This window comes from Festucalex cinctus, chromosome 2, assembly GCF_051991245.1.
Source record: "Festucalex cinctus isolate MCC-2025b chromosome 2, RoL_Fcin_1.0, whole genome shotgun sequence".
In the NCBI taxonomy this organism is placed as follows: domain Eukaryota; kingdom Metazoa; phylum Chordata; class Actinopteri; order Syngnathiformes; family Syngnathidae; genus Festucalex; species Festucalex cinctus.
In genome coordinates, this window is record NC_135412.1 from 29,630,120 (window position 1) to 29,657,838 (window position 27,719).

The window sequence follows — 27,719 nt, forward strand, 5'->3', positions numbered from 1 at the left end:
GGGGAGGAGGCGCATCCCCTTGCAGGAAGCGCGCAGCGCTTTATTATTTCTCCAAAATGATGATTCCAAATCACATCAATCAAAATGTTCCCGGGTCTGGGAGAGCTCTCTGGAGAAGCCATTATGTGAAACACTCACAAAGCTGCGCACGGCGGCAGGTGCTGACTGCGTGTGTGTTTGTGTGTGTTACCGGTTGGCGTAGTGCTCGATCCGAGTGTGTGTGTCGTCATGCGAGAGCTGAGGGGATGTGCCAGGCCTGCCGGAAAAATTAAAAACAGAGAAGACAGCGGCTTTGTGAAACGCAAACGGGAGACTCATTAATCCATACGCAGCCGTACGCCGCAGGAGCCCACAGAAGGGCCGTGTCGGCATGACACACGTGTAAATAAGAAGTCAGCCATCTCAGAGGACTTCAACGAGCATGCAGCGTTTTTATCCTTGAAAAATTATGCTTTCATCAGACCCGACCTTTTATGATAACAATTTCATATTGAACAAGTTATTTCTTTGGAACAGTGCTGGCGCATCAAGGCAAAATGATTTATTACATTATTGTATCTTTCTATGCCGGTGACGTATAGTGACCGACTGAAAAAGTAAATGGTATTTGAGATGGCAATGGTTAAAAAAGAAAAAGTCAAATGTTAAAACTGTATTTCTTGTCCATTCCTATCATCAGGTAAATTGATCGCCTCACTTATGTTTTACGTGATAGTACAGTCCAAAAAATACAACATCAAACCGGTAACATTCATAACAGTCATGCTAGCTATGTCATGCTACCTTAGTGTGGCACCGTTAGTGAACATTTCTTGGGCAGAGACGCGAGGAGGGAAGAAGGAGTGGAATGAGGCTACCTTCAAATCTTGCTAGCAGCTTCAAGGCTAAACTCTCCAACTTTAACCTGTATATTTACTTTTTGTTTCATTTTTGACTGGGTCATTTCTATACTATAAAATATGCGCCATGACTCAGTCATAGCTGGGAAACTGTTCTCGTTAGTCCAATATCATGGGAAGCGGAACAGGTACTTACGCATGGTCCACGGGCCAGAAGTTGATCAGTGTGATAGGACTGCAAGACAAAAAAAAACATGAGATGACACTGGTGGTGGAAGACTGTCCAGCAAGAGATGATGGAACCTGACTGACAATCAAACTATGTTGACTATCTATACACAATATTATTCTTACCAATGTACAAGCCAAACGTAGAAGTAAGTTTTCCTTATCACACATATCTACTTTCATTTTGACTTTAATAGGAATGGCTCTCCGCCATTAACGAACGCCTCCTCATTGAAAACTAATCTTAGTACAGCTGCGGGTATAATTACAGTAATCTTTATAAAACGTAAACTACAATGCAACGTTAATTACACTGTGTGCATCACCATCTGGCTTCCATAATTACTGAATTACTTTTCAGACATACATCATCTAAATCTTGGCAGGTGTCAGGCTGCTAAAAAACAGATGGAATTATGAAAGCTTGACAGCATTTTGTGGGATGAAAAGGTGGCACTCGTGTGGTGTGTTATTCTTTTGTAAATATGTATGTAAATACTGTATGTACTCCTGCCATGGGCACCCTTTAAAAAATGATATACAGTCTTAAAAAAAAAAAAAAAAAAAGAAGAAGTGTTTTCACACAACAGGTACAGACCTCATGTCTACTGCTCATTTTTGATACGCCACCACCAGTATAAACAGATCTTCCTGTCACTCACACTGAGAATGCAATACAGATATAATCATTGGGAATTGAGTAACCGTGAGCTAAACTCCATTATATATCACAGACAACCTGTTACAAGTAAATACAGAAAGGTACATTCAAACTATCAAAAAAATGTGAGTAGTAATATGAAAGCAATATGATTCTGCGGGTACCGATTTGTGAGTATGAGGGGGTTCACTATACTGCAGTTTACTGAGTAGCTGTGACTGTCTCACAAGTAAGTTTATATTATACTGCCCCCAGGTGGCCAATGTGCACACACCAGATGGACCAGCACAGTGTCCATTGAATTAAAGCAAAGAAAAAAATGGAGAAAAACACTTTGTTGTAATTATTTTTTTTCTCCAAAAAACATTACTTCATTTTTTCGTCTTGAATATTGATTGAGATAACAGACTCAATCACAATGTACAGTGGAAGACAACAGGATTTGTGAAACTCACGTTTCCATGTTATCGCCTTCCAGGATGGTCTGGACGGGTAGGTATCCCATCCGTGGGTGTTTGGTAAAGTAGCGCTTAGTCCTGAATTTGTTCTTCAGTACCTTGGCAAAATCCCGGACGTCCTCACCGGATGTAGTCTGAAGGAAAAAGGCATTTTTAAACAACGATTAACAATGTGGTGAGTCATTGCATTGCCATTTTCATTACCCAGATACTCAACAATATAAATGACTTGCTTGCCAAGGAAGAGCTATTCATTTTCTTAGCCTGATTATCATTTTTGAAATATTGATTTTTTTTCTGCGAAAGGATTAAACCCCCGATCATGGACAGAAAAATAATGATGTATCAATCACCAAGGCTTTGTGAGAAGCTCATGGCTTCCCATCACATTGCCCCAATGTCATCCTGATTCAGCTTGTACTGTAGTTCTGAGGGATTCAACAGGGTATTACCTACATTATTCTCCTCCATTTATTTCTTTCATCTAAAGAACTTGTGTAAAGTGAATTCTTTGATGTTTTTTAACCTGTTCAAAATAAGAAAAACATTCAATGAAATAATTAATTTAGTTTTTAGGTCCTTCTCAGTATGGTTTTGTTTTATCTTTACAAGTTGACACCCTTACACAAGATTGACTTATGTTGGTTTTCCAGCAATTTGGTAGGACACTTAAAATGCTGCAGCATCACTGATGCATCATTGCTTTTGTGCCCAACTTCTGGCTGATTAAATACAAAACAGAATTTCAGAAGCAAAAAAAAAAAAAAAAAAAAAAAAGTGTCTGAGCTTGCAAAAAAACAGATTTAACCCCAAACAATAACTGAAATTGGTAGGAATGCTTGCTTCTCAGTTATTCATACAATAAATACTTAAAAGGTGTAATGAAGGGATTTGGGGAAAACCGTTTAGTAGTAATGAGGTTGTTGCTTTAAATCTCTAATTTTTAATTGGGTTATTAACTACAATAGTGTGTAGACTTCAGTTTGCAGGGCTTGCCTGTTGAATAAAATACACTGTTTGCTCACGGAAAAGCATAATGCTATCTGCAAACTAGTACTATAATGAGCCTGGGTAATTGCAGATCTGAGTAGCAGAGGGATTTTCACAACACTGACAGGAGCAAAGTATTTTCAGAGAGTCAGGCACCTAGTGTGTGTTTCATTTTAGATACACGGTTGGACAGAGGATGAATACAGATGAGCTCATACCGGGGTGCAGTACTCCACCATAGGGTACTGCATCTTGTGTCCCTTGGCGACACGGCCAGAGAAGAAGCAGCTTTGGCAAATGTCATAGTTGAAATGTTTCAGACTGCGGTATCTGCATTGCGAGAGAAACACAGGGGAAGTTAAAAAAAAAAAAAAGGAAAAAAAAAAAAAAGAGGGATTTGGCTGTTGGAGAAATAAAGATTAATGATGTATAAAAGAATACATTTCATCAGTTAAAAAAAAAGGAAAAAATAAAGTCTGTTGGTACATGATTAAGACTGTAGCGATGAGACCGCAGGGTGCTATTATAGCTTCACGCCCAGTACTCAACAATGCATAGAGACAACAGCATTAGTCTCATTTTGTTTCAATTTAGGCTCCAGTGAAAACTAGATTAATCTCATGCTTTATTGCCCTTTACGATGCACCCAAATTTTCCCCAAAGTCTGCTCACACATGTTACAGAGGTACTTTGTGCTGACCTGAAGCCGATGATGGGACACTCCTTGCAGATGTTGCACTTGGCCTGGTGTTTGGCGGTCTCAGCGGCAGCCACACGGTGCAGCACAGGCAGCCAGACCATGGACTGGGGTTCCAAACGCATCCAGTCCAGGAACATGGCAGCCTCCAGTTCTGGTTTGTTGTTGGCCTGGGGAAGAAATTTGGAGTGGGTGAAGACATTCTTCTTCTACTGTTAACTTCTTCTAACACCAGAAGAACAACTTCCATGTCAAGGCAAATCAAGTTCGAGGGAAATAAATTATGGTCATATTTTGTTTCTCAACTTGTGTTAGATAAACACATAATAGAAGTTCAGATAAAGGCTCGTTTTCTGTTATTCAATGAAAAAAAATGGGCGATAGCTGGTTCGGATCAATGGCGACAGCAACACTGCCTCCTAGTGGACGGAGGATGGACGGCCTTTCACCACGTGAACATTTGGTAAACGTGTGACTCTCTTGAAGCTGCGATTGTCTCAAAAATAAGTGATACACAGATGTACATTCACCAGAAACAGAATTAAATATTTACAAACAGAAAGCCATAATAAATGCACTTACAAACTGGAAGCAGCTTCGCACAGATGGTTCGATGTTGGAGCCACCGAACGAAGCCACCTCGCCAAGTTGCCGCGGGATCTGAATGGAGTCGTGAAGGAGAAGACCGAGGCGGCGCTGGTCACAGAAACCGGTGGCACTCGCAACCTGCCTGAACAAGACTGTCCAAGGGGGAACCAATTCAGTACTGATGTCACTGCCCGTTTTAGTGAATCATCAAATCAATAAGGCTGGATTGTTTTTGAGTAATTTAACAAAACATAATGGCTATCCTGCTAGAAGATGACGACAATGTGCTTTCCATTTCAGCATCACAACAATTATAATTACCAGTCCCTTGGTGATAATGTTAACGATGGTCGAGTTTCAGCCAAATCTATTTTTTATTTTTTTTTTAATCAACTTGCCACTTACGGGCAGCATTTTGTCTCCCTTGGAAGCAATTGACTATAAATGTAACATCTTTTCGACTAACACTTCACACATTTAAATTACGGCAGTAGAGAAGAAGGTTGAAGAGCACCATAGATTTGCTTTTAGAGTTCATTTGTTTAGCATCACTCAGTATTTACAAGCTTTCTAAGCGATATGCAATTTCTAGTGTTGATGCTCAAGAGTGGCAAGACTCACATCTGTATTTATCCTCCAGGTGGGCCTTGCAGAGTGAGATGATTCCTGTTTTGAAGGATAGGGTGCGAATCTTTCCGCTGCGACCTCTGTTCAATAACAAATCATGAAAAACTCAAAAAGTCTGGCACAGTTTCAAAGCGGCGAGTAACTTGATGTGCACCTACGTGTCATAGACATTGAGTAGCCAGTTGAGGCACATGTCGACGCACAGCGGGACACTGACCAGGTGTGCATGATTCTGCTCCAGCCTCTGATACAGGCTGGTCAGACAGGCAACCAGCTGGGAGATGTCGAGCAGCTGCTCATTTTGCTTCAGGCCATGCTGGTCGAACACTTCGCACGCCATTGGCATGTTCAGCAGGTCCACTGGAAACGAAAAGAGAGGACGGTGAGTGTCCATCGAGCCGGCAAAAAGGATGGTGGTGAGAGGGCAATGAGACAGCATTCAAGACATCGATTAAAACTAATTCAATCTTACATGTTCCCACTACATACTGTATTATGTTTGTAGTTTCAAGTTAAGCCTGGTTCACACGGCAAAATTTAAAAAATTGACTTTCAAATTGTGAGAGATGCCACACTTGAAGCGGGAAAAAAAAAATCACAGGAGTAACAGTTTTGAAAGTACCATGAAGAGCTGCACGATATTGGAAAAACATGCAATATGTGATATGGTTGTTGAATATTGCAATACCAATATTATTGCAATATTTAACATGTAGGCTATCTAAAGAAATATTTTTTTTATTATGAAATGAAAGAATAACATTTTTAATGTGGCAAAATAAGCAAGCTCAATGTATCCATCCATCCATCTTCTTAACCGCTTGCTCCTCACAAGGGTCGCGGGGGTGCTGGAGCCTATCCCAGCCGGCTTCGGGCAGTAGGCGGGGTACACCGTGAACTGGTTGCCAGACAATCGCAGGGCTCAATGTATTCTTAATTAATTAATTGCAATTACCATAGGTAATGTTCAACTATTGGATGGTGATGCACATTTAAGATTTTAAGACTTGAAGTCGAAGGTCCTTCAGAGGGCCGATATCGGTATGAGCCTTATGTGGTGTCAACACACAAGGCAGGATTATCTGTTAAAATTATCGTTTGGATGTCGGCGCGTCGATTGTCGGGAGGGGAAATTTGGGGCTAAAATCGGGCCAATTCTCCTGCCGTCGCCTTTTTTGGAATTTAATTTAACTTTGAATGCTTACAATTTATAACTATTAACATCTTCAGGGAAAATGAACACGTAGGCCTATTGGAAATTGAAAGCAAAAAAAAAGGCAGTGTATGACCAGACTGGACAGGATGAGGCAAGTAAAAAAACAGGTTAGGTCAGAATAAGAAAAGACAACAGATTTGGCAAGACAAGACAGTCCAGTACATACAATTCATTACATGACCACACTCAACTCGAAACACTTAAATCATCTTATCCCATTGAAATGAAAAGAAATGCCATTATTCTGTACCATCCCTACATTGTAGCCTACTACTTTTGGGAACAGCACGACAACATCTATGCTTCTGACTGTTAGCCCTTCGACAGTGTTTTGTTTTGTGTGTGCTAGCATTATGCTAGCAGGACAGGGTTATGCAAAAGGAAAGTCAACGACAATATGACAGGGCATGAAAAGAGACCACCAAGCCAAAGTCAAATACTAGACATTTTTAAGACAAATCCTTCAAAGTGCTTTAGTGGTCCACTGCAAAAGACATGTCTGTCCTGTGACTGACAGGTGATCAGTCCACAGTGTACCTTGCCTCTCACTCAAAGCTAGTTGGCCCCTGACCTCCCTGACCAGGACAAACTGTATAGAAAATGGATGCAGGCATCAAGAAGAGCACTCACAGCACAAAGCCTTCTGTAGGCGTCTGAGTTTCATGGCTGTTCTGTAGGCTGAGAATCGAACATTGTTCAGGTCAGCTGAAAAAGAAATATGAGTCACAAAAGACATATTTTTGACAACATTGCACTGCTTCGAATAAAACACTCTCACAAGCCATCTATTGAAAAAGCAAAGTCTGTGGGTACGTTTACATGAAAATAACTCAAATATTTTTCTTTGTGATTTTTATAACCTTCACTTTGAGAAGACTTTGGTGACATTAAAAAGTGCATGCCCACCAACTGCTTGTCCTACTGCTTGCTGTGGGCCGACCAGTGTGGTTTTGGTTGCCTCCTCGTGCATGCCCACATCGATCACTTAACACATTCACTCCCAGACATTTTTACTGAAGCAACCACCTTCGTTCCCGGCTGTTTTACTGGATTTTGATTGATTTTACAAGGCCCACAGAATATTGTGTTCTATCGCTATAAAATATGGAACCTACCAAAAGAAAGAATAGAGTCTCTTCTTTCATCAGAAAGAAAGTAGATTTCTATCTGTCTCCGTTTTGCAGCAATTAGAATATAGCTAAGTTTCCTCATTATTCACAAATCTTTTAAAACTGTGGGGAAAAGAGCCTTTTGCAACATGACCCTGGCTGATCTCTTATACTCTGCTGCCACCTGCTGGCCCTTTTTGTAATAACTACCATTGCATCAATCATTCTCTTCAGTTCTGAGGCTGCATCAAACCCTTTTGCATAAAAAAAACACACCAAAAAAACGTATAAATACGTCTTTGGGCGCATGTATTAATATTTAAATTAGAACATATTTATACGTTTTTGGGAGCAAATTAGTTAATACTTAGGAATGCACTGACAGAAATGCTAGTATCTACAAATACTGGTGCATCTGTATTGCTGCCAACACTCTACTTTTGCGCTCTTGCTCTGACTCGGGGAAAAAAATGCTATAATACCACTTTATCAGTCTGACACAGGAGCCCTGTTAGTCGTGTGGCGACACTGGGACAACAAAACACTGTTTCCAGTTGTAAAAGTCCCCTCAATGAGAAAGAAGAAAGCATCTTACCAAGGGATTGATAGAGCTCCGCCATCTTGGGATGGTCCCAGCATGTTGTCTGGGTCTGGTGGCTGTTTGGAGAAAGGGAAACACAATAGACACAAAAGATTCTTCATTACGGTCTTTGTTTTGAGTTCTTGCCTGCTTAATGCTTAAAGCTAGTACTGCTCCACTCTGACACACCTTTCTTAATCATGTATATATTTTTACATTTCCAGTGTCAAAAAATATAAGTGAAAGATATACCAGACATTTTGTCTCATAGCAAAGTGCTAAAACAACACCAGAGAGGAAGACATTGGGTCTACTTCCTAATCCTCACACTAAAACAAAATAAAACAATTTTAATATTCTTAGTATATAATCTGGGCCTATTAAATTGAATCCAAAGCTGTTATTCTGTTGTGTGATGGGCAAAAGGTGGATACACAAGTTAATTAGACATTCCACCATATAATGGAAGACCATTTAAATTGTCCTGCCTGATACTATATGTCATTGGCATTTAGCCTATAGGTCAACAAATAGAACATTTGTATTTTCTAGTAAATAAAAAATTGGACCATTTAAGTAAAATTGGATCATTTCCCACAGCACATCTAATAATCTGGTTAGCACTGGTTAGGAATCACTGGTCTGGGATTATCAGAATTGGAATGCGACAACAAAACATCTTTTTTTCTTTTTCTTTTTTTTTTTTATTACACAGCCTATCCACAGTTTCGCTTTCACACCATTAAAGATAAATAAATAAATAAAATAACGACGATGCCGCTATTCCCTTTGCCTCCGTTCTTCACATATCCAGCTGAGCTTTTAAAAGTGCATACGTCGAAGTCGGTCAAAGACAAGCGTGGCTGCAGCTAACCTTTGTCTGGAGAGCACTTCAAAAATAATAATCCCTACACATGCCTTGTTTTGCAGCATGTCCCCTGCACTCCAACTAAAGAAGAGGAGGGGTCCCGTGGTACGTGAAAATCACAACTTGCACAAAAATATCTCAGCCACTCAGCTCATTACAGGTATGATGCGTACACATAATAACTGTGAAACACTGAACACATTATTACACATTACATGCACACATGACAAATGCTGTGCAATAATATGGCTGCCTGCAGTTCAGCCACACCCGAGCAGATGGTCCACTCAGATTCATCACAGGAAGACAAGAATAAATAAAGTAAAATATGAAGCTATGATTGCCAAACATGCATTGTAAAACTGAATCACTTCACTTTTGCTCATATTTGTGCTCCAGTCTTGACAGTTTCAGAATATGAATGCACTCATTAAAAAAAAAAAGAGTCAAATGTAAAAACATTTTTGTATATTTTAACACACAGCTTAAATTTGAACCAATTGTGTGACTCTCGTTGTCAAGACTGAGTTGTACTTGTGCTGCTCGGCGTACTCGCACCCCACACACAATTTTGCACATAATAATATAAACTCCTACTAATAATACTCTAGTTCCTTTGCATCTTGTGATCCAGCATTCTTCCTCTTGACCAGCTTTTATTATGATATGTTCCTTTTTTTAACTTCTGTGTACAGGCCTTGACTTTTGGTTAAAAGGATTGTTGTGCACTTTGGCTTGTTGTCTTAGTATTTCACATGTAGGGATGTTAAGTTTGTTGGGAATCAAAAAAAATAAAAAAATAAAAAAACTATTCTCATAAGATTCGCGATTCTCATTTAGTATGATTCGGAATCGATTTTAAATGTCCTAAAATCGATTTTATTTAAATTATTTTAAACTGTCTTGGCCTTGTTTGTGTACTGGGAACACTTATGTTGTACCCGATTTGGCCACTTAGGGGCAGTGTGGTTCCGTCCGTTCAGATACACAGTTAAGTTGTAGCCACATTACAGAGTAGAAGGAAAAAGTCACGATCAAGTTATGTCAATAAAAGTTGTTTTTTTTTAATTTAGTTATTTTTTTGCAGCGCAGGAAGAGCATATGCTGGTGAGTAATGTTAAGATGCTTCCCTATATACATTTCTGAAGCGTTTTTATGAATAGCCATTCTTTTGAGTGATAAAAGTGCTGCGAGTAGCGCGCTGATTAGCATTAGCGAATTTGACTGGAGTAGATCATGACAATTTTTTGCTCATCTATAAAATGAAGCAGAAATCCTTCTCCATAAAATCATTTTGAATCGAACATCGACTCCGAATCGAATCGCAGACCCAAAAATCAGAATCGAGTCGTGAGACAGTCAAATATTCCCACCCCTACCTTTTATACCAAGTACCACCTCGCAAAATATATACTGTAGCATTCCAACTTCTATCATGACTAACATTAAAATACAGTAGTACCAGTGGACATAACCTAAAGCTAATGTACCCCAGGTGTCTCAATTTCAATTTATGTGGGGGTCCACTGAAAACAGTCTGGTTATGTCTGCGCCGCAACCAGTTTTCCACAAAAAGGAGGTTAAAGCGTAAAAAAAAAATCCAGTCTTCTCAATCTTTATTCATCAGTTCAGAACATTCTTCAGGACGTGAACAAGATTGGTGACCCGCTCTCTCATCTCCCTGCTGCTTTGCATACTCCTCAGCATGTCTCGTTGACTAATGATGTCTTCAGCACTGCAACTTTCGCTGTGCATTCCAGACATGTCAGGTACCTCTGTGCTCAACAGAAAAACATTCCATGTCTTGTTTTTTTTTGTGTGTGTAAATTGGCTTTTCTCATCGCCAACGTTTCTCTTCACGACAGGATTTGAAAACGATGTGACTGGGAGCGGGCGACAGGAGACAATTTCCTTCCACTTGGTGTCATTTCAGAATGACGTTTCGCCAAAAGTTGTCATGAGGGTGAGTTATGTTCAACCATAATTGATTTAAATGCCTAAGTCAATAAGGCAAAAAAAAACTAAACAAAACATGGGGCTTTGATGTCAAGTCGGGGGCTACAAATGGCCCCCAGGCCACAAGTTTGAAACCCCTGATGTACATCCACACTAACACGCGCTCTACATCTTTCAGGTGATAGCAAGCAGAATTACAAGAATGTTATGATGTAACAGACCTACAGTATAGTCAAGTTGTTTGTATTTATATAGCGCTTTCAAACAGCCTTAGCTGTCACAAAGCGTTTTACAGAAACACAGCACACTATTTATTCGACGTCAAAAGAGCACACCTATGCCATTAAGAGAGAAGTCATTAATTGCCCAGTCCCTCAATGATCATGCTACCTATGTCTGCATTTCCTCTATGTCTGTTTTTTAATCAACTTGAACCACTGAAATGCAAATTACGGCCGCCATTCCGTCTTCCTGGGAAGCAATTTACCCCACATGACATCTTCCTCACTGACACTTCACACTTTTAAACTACAGCAGTAGAGAAGAAGGCGAAAATCATCATTCAAGCCATTTATCCTGTTTTCTCAATCGGTCTGCCTCTGTCAAAAAGCATACATAGGATTGTTTACTAGTGGTGGCTTTACTGTACCTGGGAATTGAAAACATTAAATGACACTGACAGTTAACATTAAACATGTTAACTTCTGGTCGGCATGTAAGCACAAAGTAACATGCAACATGTCTGTAGAAAATATATTCAATTTCATTTAATTGGTCCAAAAATGATTTAATTACACATTCCTGCGTGCCCTGCGATTGGCTGGCAACTAGCCCAGGGAATACAGAATCTGTTGTCTGAAGTAATGATGAAATTAAGTGGTATAGACCCTTCCAGCTGACGTCACTTTACCCAGAATGCTTAGCGACCGCTTACCCTCTTGATGGACAAACAAACCGTAGAAAGACACGAAGGGAGCAGCGTTTTCGGTGAACGATTCGTCTAAACATGACAAATGTACCAAAAAACGTCCATAGTTATTGCAAAAGCAAAAGATGGAGCTGGTTGGAGGGAAAGATCGGCATCTTCTTTCACCATCGGTCTGATCAAAGCAAGCCACAACGTTCCCCCAAGTAACTTATCGCAATATTTTAAATGATCTCATTGTGAAGAAGAGCGCCTACACATGGGAGGACTTTGACGCCAACAAGAGCCTGGATTCTTATAACTATTTTGTGTCTGGATGGGTGAAGGATGTCGGCTGCGTTCAACACGACAATGTTTGTCTCGTAGCAGCAAAGGTATGTTCTATTTATCTTTTGGTTGACACGGGTTACTGGTGTAAAATGTTATTCATGAAATAGTTTGTCCGGATAAACTCGTCTTGCTGTATACAGTCCGCGGCGCCTCCCGGAAGGGAAACATCCCATAACAAATGAATGTAGAGAGCTTGAGGTTTCAGCGATGGTTTTCGTTAAAAGTAGTGATGTTCCGATACCGATAATGGTATCGGCAGAGTCGCCGATACTGCATTAAAACAGTGGTATCGGTATCGGTGACTACTCACAAGTAACATGCCGATACCAGTATTTCCGACACCAATATAGGAATTTGGATGCAGCATCTTGTGTCTTGCTCGTGCACGACATTCACTGATATGTGACATGTTCACGGCATGTCGATCTAAGATATCCTATTGGCCCTTGAATGCTCTGAACCAATGGCAGGACAGCCTTTTCATGTTGAGGGAAAAAAAAAAAAAAACGTAGGTATCGGTATCGGCCGATACTGCAAAGCTGGGTATCGGGATCGGTATCTGGGGCCAAAAAACGGTATCGGACCAACACTAGTTAAAAGGTAGGAAGTGTCACAAAAAAAAAAAAAAAACGTTCAGAGTAGGACACTACATTACTGCGAATCATTGAAACCAGTCGTTTGAAGCCGCTAGCTGAAAAGAAAAAAAAGTTGTCATACTTTCACGCTAGCTACCGTGCTAGTCTTTCACTGTCTTCCGTCTGGTTTAGAATCACTGCCGGCAGCCGAAAGAATGATCTCATCTCTGTTTGAGCTATTAGAGCATCCGTCGGCCGTGCACAAGTTCACCATAGCATTGGTCGCTGATTTATCAACTGTTTGACCTATTTTCTAGCTCACACTGATTGTGTTCTAATTCACTCGCATTGACGCGCTGACCACCATCGCTAGGGGCGCACTAACGTGAAGTCACACTGGAAGGGTCTATAGAAAATGAATAGATGCATTCCATCCAGCTATGTGCAGTGACATATAATGACAGTCAGAACAATTATCTGCTCTTCCACTACATAGCAATTAACCTACATGTGTCCAGTTTGTGTCATTTTTGTTTGATGGTGTGACGTAAAATTCAATCTTATGCAAAATATGTGCCTTGGCTCAATAAAGTCTAAGAAACGGTATAAAAAATGACTTTTTGAACACAACTAGCGACTTTTGGTGGACTCGCAAGAAAAATGAACGAGGGTCTTGTAAATGATTAAAAATATTAACCAAAAGCAAGTGAATAGGTCCAGGTTTCTCTGCTAGCTTTCTCACCCCCCTCTACATTCAACTGTTTTGACGACGCACGCACGATTGCACCGAAGTGCCAACATTCTGCGCCATCCATCCATCCATCCCGCATCAAGCGCCCTTATTTTCAACAACTCTAGTCGTGTGTATTTGTGTTGGGGGGTGCACGTTGAGGTCCGTGGGAGTGCGCGAGGCTGCTTCACACTGCGGCTGAGCATCACTCACACACAATGACGTGCACTGTCTTCGGCCGGATAACCGCAGCCCGTTCCATGCCACCTTTAAATTGGACCCGATGCATGAACATTTCCAAACGCTGACTGTCACCATGGGGTCGGGGGATGGGGGGGGGGGGGGGGGGGGGGTGCGTGTGAAGGAATGCAACGCACTGATGCATCAGCCTGCAGAATAGGGCGATGCGGCGCGCATGCACAAATCAACACAAATCCCCCACAAAACACACACACGCGCGCGCAAATAAACGCACGCCCACACCTAGAGATCCGGTTGCAGGGTGTTTGCTTTTTTAAAGGACAATGGAGCCTGTTTAGATTCGAACATGGGCCACAAACGTGCCGAGGAAGACGCCGATGAGGAAATGCCTGATCCAGGTAGCCGCAAGACCAAACCACCGCTACGGAAGTTATTAGCCTATTACAAGTTAAAAGCGTTGTATTATAGCCAATGATCAATTCCTTCAACGGTGTGCGATTATATAAAACAAGAGAGTACCCATCAATTTTATCCCACATTTCAAATGTCAAGTCAGGGCATCTTTTCCCGTCATTCTCAAATGACGCCAAATCGCGGATATCTTCAAATAATTCACAAGTACAGCACGGTGTCGATATGGCCGTGAAAACTTGCAGCCAACGTCATCGTAAAAAAAAAAAAACACTTAAAAACAAACCCGCACATTGACTGAACCACAATTAATATAAACCGTCACCGGTACTCACTTCCGAAGCTGCTCCCGCATTGTCGCTAGCGATTCTGGTAGAACAGACTAGTGAGCCCCCAATGTCGCCGCTAATGTCGCCTCCAATTTCGGCGAAAAGCCTTTCCACGGTTCGACCCAAGGTCTAAGCTGCACCAAGACCTTGCCGGAGCTTGCCCGTGCTTGTGATTATCCGCGTGTGAGCACTGCTGTCTTTGCAGGGAGGCTGACTGGCTGACTCCCGAATGAAGCCCGCCAACGTGCAACAAAACAAACGGGCCATTTCCGCTCAACTCTTTCCAAAATAATTGTTCATTGTGGGTTGTTGTCGCAGTTTATATAGCAGTATGCACATTGGTTTGTGAATGTCATGTTAATGTAGACATAGTAAAGTCAAATCTAATATTCGAAAAAACAAAGATCAACCCCTAAAATTAAATGGCTTCTTTCGCTTGTTTCCCTCTCCTGATTATCAACTTACTGCATGTATACGGTATATAAACTAAGCATTAAGTCAGCTTTTAGTGCAGTTGTGCCTGTCAACACACATTAACTCTGTGACAAACTTTTTAGCCATGTAGAAGAAGAAGAAGGAAAATAACTGAGCTGTCTCAGTAGAAATGATAAATCTTTTTACCCTGACCAGGTTAGACCTAAGGTTATTGAAAAAAATATCCATCCAACCATTTACTGCACTGAGAGGGTCGCAGAAAGCTTGGACTACCCTACTAGACTTTGGCAAAAGGTGGATGACACCCTGGATTGGTCGCCAGTAAACATAGGGCACAGAGTGACAACCATGTACTACACTATCAATGAGTGGGGACTGAACCCATGTCTGCATGTAAGTTGGGTAAATGTACCACTACACCATCAGTGACTTAAAAAACAAAACAAAACAAAAAAACAAAACATACATCATGATCCCATAATGGAATGTGTCACAAACTAGTGCAATACATATTATAAAATAATATTTAAAGTATATTATGAATAAATAACAAAAAAAATACATTCGTACGTTTTTATTATTATTATTATTATTATTATTTTATAAAGAATATAGGTAAGTTCATTATTGACTAGCTAGAGCATACACAGTAAATTCTGTTGTGTAAATTTGACTCTATTTAGAGAGGGACCAAATAGACTCAGTTTTAGAGTAGGCTAAGATTTACACTAGGAAGAGAGTAAAATAAAAAAATAAAAAAAAGTCACTAAAGGGTTAAGGAACGAACTCATGCCCTTCAGCTTGGGAGACTGTTAACTACCATCTGAGCTATACTCCTTCTACAGTTTGCTTTTCTCCAAGAGACCAAAGATATCATTTTTGCTCTCTTGGAGAGGAATTTTCCATCGAATCATGGAATCAGCTGCAGCTGATAAGAGCGATATACCAACAGAAAGCAAGAGCTGCGTAGCTCAGGGAGTAGATCGGCTGTCTCCCAAGATGGAAGTTGTGAGTTTGTTCCTCCACCCTTGAGTCACTTTTTATTTTTTATTTTACTCTCTTCCAAGTGTAAATATTCCTCTAAAACTGAGTCTATTTGGTCCCACTCTAAATAGAGTCAAATTTACACTACAGAATTTACTGTGTAAGCAGGTAACACAGCTAGTATGTACTCAAGGATAATTTTAACATTGCATTGATTTACAACTCTGACAGTACTGGAACTAAAGTAGCACAAAAATTAAATTAGTATTCACTATTCAGACAAAATGTAATTTAATTTAATTGTACATAATGGATGGATGGATGGTGTTCAGCAATACTTGTTTTGACCATTCAAACAAGCAACTTATCCGAGTGCAGCAAGACCGGCTAATACTGTAGCAATTATTTTGAAAAACAACGTCCCACTTCTGGTCAAGTCCGTTTTTTCCTACAATGCTTAACTCAGCTGTGGCGGAGCTCCCCTTCCCCCATTACAGTGAAAGGAAAGGAAAAGGAGCCGAGGTGCTCCTAAGAAGCTCTCTGCTTTTCAACATTAAATAACATGAAGCAGGCAGAGACAGTGAGAGAGAAGAAAGAAAGAAAAGCACATGCGGAAGCAGACATGGGACAGAGCTAAGGAGTGAAAAAACGAGGAATTTCAAAAGTCTGTTGCTCTATTTGAAAAAAAAAAATCACCAGCAAAGAGACTCACCCTGTTTTTTATTTGCCAAGCATCAACGTTGATCTCCCCACAAGGGCTGCCTGTTTCTACCTGTATGCCTGTGTTTGCAGGCTTTTATAAATTCCTCACCAGTGATTTAAAAGGTGCATATTATGGATAATTTATGTTTTCATTACCTGCCCACCCACCAAGTGTGAAATTAAACAACAAAGTCAAGCTTTAATCAGACTGGTCAGCAGCAAATTTTAATCAGAGATGTGTCACAAACCATATACTTAAAATGAAATAACCTTTTTTTGTAGGACATCAGGTTTTTGATATAGTTGTTGTTTTTTTGTTTTTTTAATGGTTTTTAAGTTTGCCCAACCAAAGCTTGCACAATATGGATTAGCATTATCACTACATATATTATCACCATCATCATCATTACAAAAACCTGATTCGGTAGTGCAAATTCAGAATCATCTCAAAATATTAATCCAGACAAGTTTACTTGTATCTGATTTTTAAAACATTTGTAAAAATTTGTTGACCAGTCTTACTTGCCTACTTCTAAAAATGTGTACGTGAGTGAGCCGTACATTTACATATTGCCAATGACCAAGACTTTTACAAGACTGTTAAAAAAAATAATACTAAATCCTTACTCTACACGTTTGGATTGAAGTGCTCCCAGAAATACTCTCACTTGATTGGTTAGCCATATCCATTTTCATACGCGCTTCACGTGTGCGTAAAGATGTGTTTATATGCACGAGATATACTGTATTGCTGAATCATCACTGCGTGTGCATGTGTGTGTGTTCAAATGGCACACTCACAGCGTCTTGGTCATCAGGTCAGCTCCAGCTTTGTCTCTGCATTTGGAGATAAAAAACCCTGTCACTTCAACTTCCCTTTCCCTCCTCCATGCAACTTTTCGCCTTCACCTTGATGTTATCCAAGTGTTGTTTGCAGTGAACGTCAAGTCATCATCATCAGTTAAAGCACACATGGAAAAGATGCAAGTAGTTGATGACACAAAGCGTAATGCTTGTCGGATTGCGCAAGAAGCAGGAAAGGTGCTTGGAATGGGAGGTGGGTGTGGGTTTGTATGCTTCAGCTGATAAGCATCCTGAGATGATGTATTGAAAGAAAAATGTTAACCATGCTTTTATATTGATGCAGTGCTTCTTTGGGACACTTAAGCATAGAAACATGCATGAATACAACACGTTATCTTTTTGTCAGTGATGTTTGCTCGACAAATTTTCACGGAAGGATTTCCCCCACCAAAGTATGGAAGGTGACTAAAGTGGTCAACACAAAGATATTTTATAATTTTTAAAAATCTGTTCTCTGCAAACTATTAGCAAATCTGGTGTAAAATAATATACTATTTTTTGTCGCCAAACCAGGTTCAGGTCCATCCATCCATTTCCTATACCGCTTTTCATCACAAGGGTGGCGGGGGTGCTGGAGCCTATCCCAGCTAGCTTCGGGCAGTAGGCAGGGTACACCCTGAACTGGTTGGCAGCCAATCGCAGGGCACACAGAGACGAACAACCATCCACACTCACAAGCACACCTAAGGACAATTCGGAGCACCCAATAAACCTGCCATGCATGTCTTTGGAATGTGGGAGGAGACCGGAGTACCCGGAGAAGACCCACGCAGGCACGCGGGAAAACATGCAAACTCCGCCCAGGTAGGCCTGAGCCTGGACTCGATCTTGCGTCCTCAGTACTGGGAGGCAGACGTGCTAACCACTCAACTACTGTGCCCTCTAGCTACAATAAAGAAGGTATATTTAAAAAAAAAAAAAGTTTTCAATGTGATTTGGCTTTTGGCAACTCCTGCCAGGGTGAAGAATTTTCAAAACTCAAGTCTTGTCTACTCTATAAATGGAGACAAGTGGGCTTTTTGACTTTTCTTTTGAAATGTGCTCACATTCAAACTTTGATGTCTAATGACATCTTCACCTTCCGAGTTCTGATTTCATTGCATGCAATGACAGATTTGAGCCTGACTTATAATAAAGAATGCATGGCTGATTAAAAATATATGTATTCATGTTGACTCCCCGGTTCCATGTAGCTTACATATAGTAGATGCATGTTTTAAAAATACATGTACATTAATATACATCTAAGATTGGACTGGAGATATCAGAATGTGTGACAGCATCAGCTGATATTTGATTTTTCAAGCTTCTAATTGGCCAAAAAGTGCTGGAGAGCACAAATGTGTTTTCAATTTCATGTGTGTAACACCCGCCAAACTTCCAAATGCAGGTTAAAATTCATTTTGGCAGGCGGTCAACTGGTCATTAATATTTACTAGTCAATTTGTCTGGTAATGCAAGAGGTTTTCGCATCTGTCAGTACCACACGTCACATGCTATGTTTTGTTCTCCGTCATCTGCACCTTGCCAGTGACTCCTGCACACCAACTCAATAAGATGAATTTTCTAATGCCATGTAATCAAGGAACTAAATGAAAAAGAACATATCATACTGTATTTGACAAAGTCTCATCTCAACCCAAACAGTGTTATCATAATCCCCAAAGTAAAATTAAATTTACACTCTGCTGTATATTTTCACTGTACACCCATGGAAGCAGACCACACACATGCAGGCGTGCAAGGCGAGATATCAACGTGATGGGGTGTGGAAATGGTGGTCCAGCCGTCTTTATCCATCTCAGGGCCGGGGGCGGCCATTTTGCCACTTGCTGTCAACTGAAGATGACATCACAGTTTCTTATGGCTCAGGCAACGACCAATCACAGCTCACTTGTCTTCTGAAGCTGGGCTGTGATTGGTTCTTACCTGACACCTGAGCAACTGTGATGTCATATTCATTCGACAGCGAGAGGCAAAACGACAGCCCCCTGAGACGGATACAAACGGCTGCATAGAACAAATTATTGTCAAGAATGTTTTTTGGTGTTGACTTCCTCTTTAAAAAAAGGTTTACATAAGCAGAAAAGCTCTGCTCTCCTCATCTGTTTGCCTATGCCTCCCCCTCACCACAATAACTGCAGTTATGGTTCCGCACAGGTGTGACTTTAAGAAGCAGAGATGCAAAATTGGCCACCACAATTAGTCCCAGGTTTGAATAATTACATTGCGCATGCCAAACTTTTATAAGTAAGGTCCTTAAAGTTTAATTATTTATGGGCAGAAATAATAAGTGTCTCAAACCACACGCCAATACAAATAAGCTGGCAAAGCTAATAGCGGAAATCCAACAGTAGATTTGGATTCAATGCCACAAACTTTAAGCCATGTTTTTGCTGCTGGAACAATTGTACTTACTTAATGTAGTAGGGCACGTTGTTTGGAGAGACACCCTGCTCGAAGGGGCTGTCAACAGATCCTGCACAGACAAAGGGTGAGCGCTGGCTTTTTAACATTTCAAAGGAAACCACTTGTGCAGTTGCATGTAGTGGGCAAGGTTTTCATTCCAAACAAGTGGAGCGGGCGTATAAAACCGATTTGCAAACTGTGTCAGCTTTGTGAAAACGACTTGATGTCAGCGGGATTGTCTCGCAGGGAACGTTCTTGGAGTTGAAACCCATCACACGCAAGTATCGACAAACAGGCACATACACATTAAAGTCACTTTGTTTCTACATTGTTTGGGTCTCTTTAGTTTTCTTTGGAGTCACATTTACTTCAGGTAGTTTTACTGCAGTCAGAACACTGAACAAATGACGTTGACTAACGTTGTCAGTGGGTAGCTAGTATAACTGTAAATATTCTGTTCCCTCAAAATAACCCAACATTCTGTCATGAACGTCTGGCAGCAAAAGTGAGTACACTCCTAAGTGAAAATTTGAGCACAAAACACAAAAGTTTGACACTGAGACAAAATTTGGGCATTTTCACTAAGGGGTGAACTCACTTTCGTTGCCAGCAATTTACACATTATTAGCGCGAGTTAATGTGGTAATTATGAAAAATACATCATTGTGCTTTTTCACACAAATATTCTGCTTCTGTATGCTACACTTTTGCAGTTCATGACGATTCATGTATTGTACATTGTCGGACCCACAAATGGTGCCGGTGGAGTCCAATAATAATCCCTGTAAGCCAAGGTTATTTCAGTTAACTGAAACTAACGAAAAAACTAAAATTAAAAAAACAATTGCGTTAATGAAATAAAATAAAAACAAAAATGCTTTATTATAAAAACGAAAACTAACTGAAACTACATTTTATGTTTACAAAACTAAAACTAACTACAGTTATAGCAAAAATGTCCTTCTTTTTCGTCTATGATAATTAATTTAATGCATGAGCCTTTGGGAATGATTTAAATGTTATTTCAAGTAGATTTATTTTTTTATATTAACCCGAAAAAGGACATCTGAAAGTGTGTCACACAGAAGTGACATCATCCAGCAGCAGCCAATAGAAAAGCACCTTCAGATGACATCGCTCCTATGGTGTTTTTTAAATATTGTGCACAAGTAACACACAAACTAAAACTAATACTGAAACTAACAAAAACTAAACTAAAACTATGCATTTATGAAATAACTAAAACTAATAAAACTAACAAAACCACCCTGAAAACTAATTAAAACTAAAACTCAAAACAAACTAAAATGAAACATTTCAAAACTATAATAACCCTGCTCTAAGCTAGCATTAGTGCAGCACAGTGAAGGTTATGAAGGCGACAGTAGTAGCCAGCAGCTAGCGCACTACTCCTACTTCTGCTCCACTTGCACAACAAAAGTGGGCAGTTATTCTTTACATTGAGCACGATTGATCAACATTAATAGTTGAAGAGTATAATTTGACAGATGGCTCAGAGCACATCCACATCTCCCAGAGTCAATATAAAACTAAAATCATACCTGACAGCAGTATGGATTCAAGACTAAAGTCCAGGGTCATATTAAAATTTACTGACATGACTGAAAAATACATGAATAGATTGTCATGAGAAAGTGTTTTACTCACCATGAAGGAGGCCAAAGTTTTGGTGTGCATCCATCAGATGCTTTAGATAGTCATTGGCTGACACCTGAGGGAGGATAAGGTGGGGATTATTATTCACATAGTCTTATGTGCAATGTATTACACATAAAAATCATACCAAAATTGAACCTTAAACTACATTCAATAAATATACAGTTCTGGATTAAAAAAAAGAAAGAAAAAAAACTTAAGTTACATAAATCAACGTTTGGACATTTAATTCAGTATTTATTTCATGTACCACATAACAAATGTAGAAAATGGATGGAGGTATCTGTTAGTTTTCAGCATGCTGCAGGATATGTGACATATCCCACTGAGCTGGCATTCATAATTACTTAGCTACATGACTGCGGCACCCAAATGCTACACTATTTTTCATGAAATTAAACCTTTCAAATGGGAAGAGATATGACGCAAAGCCAGCTGATGCATGGAAGCACACAGCAGAAACTGATTATTTTCCAGGAAGTTATAAAAAAATAAAAAATAAAGTGAATCATCAGAAGTGTCTGAGCGTTTCCTTAATAGAACAAGTATGTAATCCAGCCGGAATGAAGCATTCGGCTAATTAAGCGTCTTTGCTCGACAATAATCTGCAGGCCTCACTTGGGAGAGATGAGTAGTACACGTGCGATGAGGACCAAACGAAGATGTGAAAGTAAAGCCCATGATTTTTATTTTGTACCTTCATGCCCACCCCATTCGAGCCATTTGCGCTCCGGTTGTTTTTCCCCCCGTATCCATAGTAACCTTGTTGGAATTGTACAAATGAATAGGAGCGCGAGGAATTTGGTGCAATTACTCAATAAGTGAGTGCTTGTGTTGGCCGGGCAGCTTCACATCACAGTGTTCTGAGCAAAGACCATGATAATTTGTTTGAAGTGACTTCAGCATGCAGGTACCTGCTCTCCTCTTTTCATCTTTCAGAGTTGAAGTAGGAAGCTGAAAAAAAAATGTTCTGTACCCATATGACCATTTTAAATGTTTCAAGAGCTTATACAATGTACATTCAGTAGTGTTTTACTGCACATATGGGAGTCAGATGAAAGCTACCAACCAGAAGCAGGAAAAATTATTTTGACTGACAAGTATCTTACAAAGGACAATTTTAGCACTGGTTACCCCAAAAGGGCTTGCAACTCAATTTTTATTGGAGCGTGTGTTTTCAGAGTAATGCTGTAAGCTTTTTTATTGATCAATAAGAAGGAACACTATTCCACAGCTCCAAGTTGCTTTTAGATTCATGTTTGTTAGAGGCCCGGGGAGGAAACAGATCTCTCATTTTGGAAACTGCAACTATTAAAGGGAAAGCCAACCTTAACTCTTAGACCGCCAAAAACGTTTAATGACGTATGCTAAAATCCTAATAAATGCTGCCATAAATAATTTTTTTTTTCTTTTTTCTCGCTCTCTCAATGGGCAGTGCAATGTCTTATGCAGCACTGCCTGCTCAATGGGTTGTGGAATCAAAACACCCACTAACTATGGCCAGCAGATGGCAGCATTGTATCTCAATGGGCTCACAGTATATGAAATTACAATGAAACATGACTGATGTGATGAAATTGAACGTTTTTAAGGATGACGTGAATGATCAAATCCTTTGTCACGTTAAATCTAATTCGCAGAGCATCAATAAACAAAAAAAAATGTCTCAGTCACTCTTGTGCAAAAAATTTATCTTTTCAATGTCACTCAAATTACCTATTTTCGAATGGTGATTTGATTACTAAAGAACAGAATAAAGTAGAAACATACTTGTTTATGTAGTCGTAGCGCACAATATTTTGTTTGCCTTGAAAGATGAGTGAAAATGCTCAAAATCGGCTGTCACTGTTGGGGTTGTTTTTTGGATAATGTTTGGCAGTCAAAGAGTTAAACATTTCTTGACAATATATGTGACCTCACTAGTCTAAACATGATTAATATATTATTTGCAGAATATTAGTTATGCAGCAAAATCCCGACGTTTGTATCCATCTCAGGGGGTGGCCATTTTGCCACTTGCTGTCGACTGAAAATTAAAACCAATCAGAGCTCAGATCAGATCAAGACAGGTGAGCTGTGATTGGCCTTTGCCTGAGCAACTGTGATGTCATTTTCACTGGACAGCAAGTGGCAAAATGGCCGCCCCCTGAGATGGATAAAAACTGCTGGATTTTGCTGCTTAACTCATGCCAGTAACGCAAAACAGTATCATAATACCAGAATAACATATTTAAATTAAACTAGTGGCGCTCCATAAAACATATTATTGTCAAGATTTATTTTTATTTTTTTGTGGGGGTTGACTTCCCCTTTCAGAAAGCAAAAGCAATGGATGGTTAGTATACACGGTGCAGTGATTATCTTTATTTATTTTCAGTAGCACTCAGAAGATAGAGTTGGGGGGAAGGCGAGTTTAGTTGCAATTTGTTTTATTTTTCTGTTCAGCTACATTCTTCCCATCTCATTACATTGCATTCCATTCTGTCTTATGTTTTTATAGTTGTTATTTTTGTTGTTTGGAATGTGTCGCTGATGTTATGTTTGGAAAATGAGACGCAATGCTTGTTGTGGAGTCTGTTTTACCATCATGTTTTGTCTCACAAAAAAAAAAAAAAAACATTTGAAAGAAAGCAAAAGCAAGTGTTTTGTTTTTCCTTAATGCTATGTTACAATGTTGATTGCACAGAGCTCAGGGTCATTGTATTTTACAATGTAAAACGTGTTTTACAATAATATTTAACTAGATTCAGAATTTCATATGTACCTGTCACATAAAGCAAAGTGTGAAGAAGAGTCTCTGTCGCCAAAATGCTCCGGTACAGTCAGTGAACGGTGCAAGCAATCATTGCCAAAAGTTGCTAAAAATAATTAATTTATTATCACCCGTTTTCTGGCTTTGTGGCAATCTGTCAATCCATTTTATGTACCGCTTCTCTTCAGTAGGCTCATGGGTGAGCTGGAGCCCATCCCAGCTGACTTTGGGCCAGTCGCCAGAGTACAAATAAATAAACGGATAAAAAGACAAAAAAAAAAAAAACTCAGCTTGTATTACAGTGATGTAAAGACTCCTTTCTGAGTACCTGCAACAATTTCCAGCGTGTGTTGAGTTCTTCAATGCGATCCAGGTTGCTGGGAGATAACTGGATTTCAGGCAGAGTGAAAGTGGATGCCAACTGGTTCATGTGCGTCACGTCCTCCTGAATGGGGGCAATCTCTTCCTGGAACACCTTTGTCACACACATGCCAGCACAAAGAAGTCAGATACAATTCATGGAAACGACGGTTTATGCGGACAAAACCCCAAACTACACCTTGACTCTTTGGATGTGCTCGGGCAGCGTGTCGATGAGAAGGTCACCGACGGGCTCCCAAGCGGCCTTCACCATCTCCGCCTGCCTCAGCTGCCCATCCACCAGGTCCTCCACCTCCAGGAGCTCCATCAGCCGCTGCAGGGCAAGCTCCAGCCTCCTCAGCCAATCGGCAGAGTTGCTATTAAGCTGCTCCCATTTGCTCATCACGTCATTTGCTTCCTTGCGCAGGATTCGCCCGACATTTTGAGCACGCTCCTTGGAGCCAATGTCTGAGGTACAGAGAGACTAATATCACATTTAGGTTCTGATACTTGAGATATGTCGTTTGTTATGTGTCAAACACAGGCAAGGACTGTTATCTTCTGTGTATTATTTTTCCTCTACCAAAAAACTTTATTTATAAACTATGATATCACTCAAAAAATGCCTTTTAACTCATTTGCTTCTAAAAACGTATAAACAAGTTCTATATTAAATGTTGTAAGTGTCCCAAAGACGTATTTATTAGGGGTGGGAATCTCTGACATGAGGCCGATTCGATATGTATCTCGATACACAAGTTGCGATTCGATTGAAAAACGATTATCTTTCAGAACAGAACGGTTCGATACGGTTCGATTAAGTTTGGGAACGATACAATTTTCGATTCGATACGATTAATTTCAATATTCAAAACTTATAGTGACATTTGTTGCTTGTAAACATTAATCTTAAAACACCACAAATTTTTACAGTATCTACAAATGTGTTAAAAAAAGAACAACAACAATGTCTTCTATATTTTTATATATTGAATCAATTATTTAAATGGACCGGAACAAAGGGCTGGGCGATATGACTGAAAAATGTATCAGTTTAAATATTTATTAGTTGTTATTGACAGTTATAATTGTTTTTTGTTTTGTTTTTTTAATTCAAAATCAGGATCAGGAAAACAAAAGGCTGATAATTCAATTTGAAATATAAATATTTAACCTTTAAAAAGACACCAACACAATTAAACAGAATATGTCCACATTGTGAAGTATTTCAGAAACATAAATTTAAGACATGAAATAAACCTACCGTCCAGCCAAAAGAAATATGAAGCCACCTTATGGAACAATAAATCTATCAAACACATTTTAACAACTTAATATATCCAAAAATATTTCCAAACGTGCCCTAACCTTTTTATCAACAATTTTTGTTTTTAACAATTTTTGTTTTTCTTTTGCCATCACATTCATTTTTGGTTAATGTATGACATCTTTTTTGTTTTTTTAATCTGAGACACGATGATGACCACGGAATCACGACTGTTTGTTTTGATTTTTGGGCTGTCGTTCATTTTGAGTTTGATGACGTAATTGCGGGCACGTCTCAGTTCCCTGCTGCTCATGCTAGTTGTGTACATTGATAGGGAGCCACAAACTGAGAAATGAGATACTTGCAGTGTACTTTTAGCTTCGCTGGTGTGTTGGCTGTGGGGCATACCTGTGTCGTTTGAATCCATGCATTGGATCGTCACGGGAGTTATTCTTTTTGGCTCGCGCGCAGTACCAACGCCGGCCCGGGACATATCCCGGGCCGGCGTTGGTACGGTGCCCGGGCCGGCGTTGGTACGCCGAGTGCACCGAGAGGACTCGATAGCCATGGGAAATACCGAGATGTACGGCACCGGCTTCTGCTAACTGTCTCCAGTGCATGTTGTCACTCGTTGTGCGCGACTGCGCGCGCGCGCGCGCGTGCCGTGTCGCGAGCACGGCGTTGACGGTAGGAGGCCCCCCCCCCCCCCCCAAAAAGGTGCGTAACGTCTTTGCATTCTGTTTACAACATCCGGGGAATGAAGCGTCTCTGAGCGTGACTTTGCTAGCTCTCTGTAAACACGGAAGTAGCTTGAATACTGATGCTACTGAAATGTAAACAAAACAAGTAGAGCACGGCGCAGAACTCTTGCTATTGTTATGAAAACCATAAAGCCTCACTCGCAACCGATTCACAGCAACGCGATATCCGGTCCACAGCTTTACAAGCAACGTATCTAAGGATTCCCGGCGGATTTTGTATCGGTTGATAAGTCTGCTACCGATACGGCCGTTTAGCTCCCCTTGACGACCGATGGTTCGGTCGAATCGGTTTTTTGTCCCACCCCTAGTATTTATACATTTTAATGTTTTTTATGCTAGAGCATACAGACGGCTTTGACGCAGCCTCTCTACTGCAGAGAACGGTTGAAGCAATGGCAGTTATTACAAAAACGGCCCACAGGTTACAGCAGAGTATAAGATATCAACCAGGGCCATGTTAAAACAAGCTGATTTCACAACAGTTCTTAGCAGATTTGTGAATAATGATGAAACTTAGCTATATTATAATGCTAATTGCTGCGGAAACAAACTGATGAAAGAAGAGACTCTAATCTTTCTTTTAGTAGGTTCCAGGTTTTTATAGCAATAAAACACAATATTCTGTGGGCCTTTCAAAATCAGTCAAAATCCAGGAAATCAGCCGAGAGCGAAGGGAGTTGCTTCAGTGAAAATGGCTGGGAGTGTATGAGTTAAAGTCAAAATAGAGTCAAATAAGTTTAGCTATCTTGGGTCATGTCATGAACAGAATTTATCACGGTTGGAAATGCATTGACAGATTATCGTGGCGTTGCTCAAGTCATTACATTTTCTGTCGCTTGTTTGTTTTCATAAACACCCAAAGAAAACTTCTCACTTTTAGGATGCTAAATCAACAAGACGAAGGTCCAGTACAGACACGTAATCCAAATAAAATGTCTCACACTCAAATGATACAGTGTGAACTTTCCCCAGTGCAGCAGGAAAGTGCTTTGTGCCTTCAGTTATTAACAGCTTGATTCCTGCCTCGCTCGCCCCATTATGGCTAGTGGCTCATAAAACTTCAGCAGTAACCGGGCTGTTGCCATGGTGCCACGAAGTTTGTCTGTTAACCTCCACATGTGACCATTGCTATGTGAATGCCAAGGCGCCACACTTTAGAGACGAGGAGGCTGATTTTACACAATTCTCTC

The 27,719-nt window shown here is 40.1% G+C and overlaps 1 protein-coding gene across 10 annotated transcripts in view; it reads right to left on the reverse strand.

Annotated features, from left to right (window-relative positions):
* The window catches only part of dmd (dystrophin), a 149,134-nt gene that overhangs the window by 6,877 nt on the left and 114,538 nt on the right, over positions 1-27,719 (reverse strand). For 6 of the 10 annotated variants that reach the window (XM_077514399.1, XM_077514397.1, XM_077514395.1 and 3 more), the window contains 15 exons: positions 24,701-24,969; positions 24,470-24,616; positions 21,381-21,444; positions 19,722-19,782; positions 17,241-17,276; positions 8,009-8,070; positions 6,935-7,009; positions 5,247-5,448; positions 5,083-5,168; positions 4,456-4,613; positions 3,877-4,043; positions 3,395-3,506; positions 2,184-2,320; positions 1,036-1,074; positions 191-256 (listed from right to left, as the gene is read on the reverse strand). In XM_077514399.1, the coding sequence (XP_077370525.1) occupies positions 191-256; positions 1,036-1,074; positions 2,184-2,320; positions 3,395-3,506; positions 3,877-4,043; positions 4,456-4,613; positions 5,083-5,168; positions 5,247-5,448; positions 6,935-7,009; positions 8,009-8,070; positions 17,241-17,276; positions 19,722-19,782; positions 21,381-21,444; positions 24,470-24,616; positions 24,701-24,969 (1,681 nt within the window). Of the gene's footprint in view, positions 1-190; positions 257-1,035; positions 1,075-2,179; positions 2,321-3,394; positions 3,507-3,876; positions 4,044-4,455; positions 4,614-5,082; positions 5,169-5,246; positions 5,449-6,934; positions 7,010-8,008; positions 8,071-14,324; positions 14,591-17,240; positions 17,277-19,721; positions 19,783-21,380; positions 21,445-24,469; positions 24,617-24,700; positions 24,970-27,719 lie in introns of those variants that run through there. The other 4 variants (XM_077514401.1, XM_077514396.1, XM_077514403.1 and 1 more) reach the window with 3 other exon arrangements.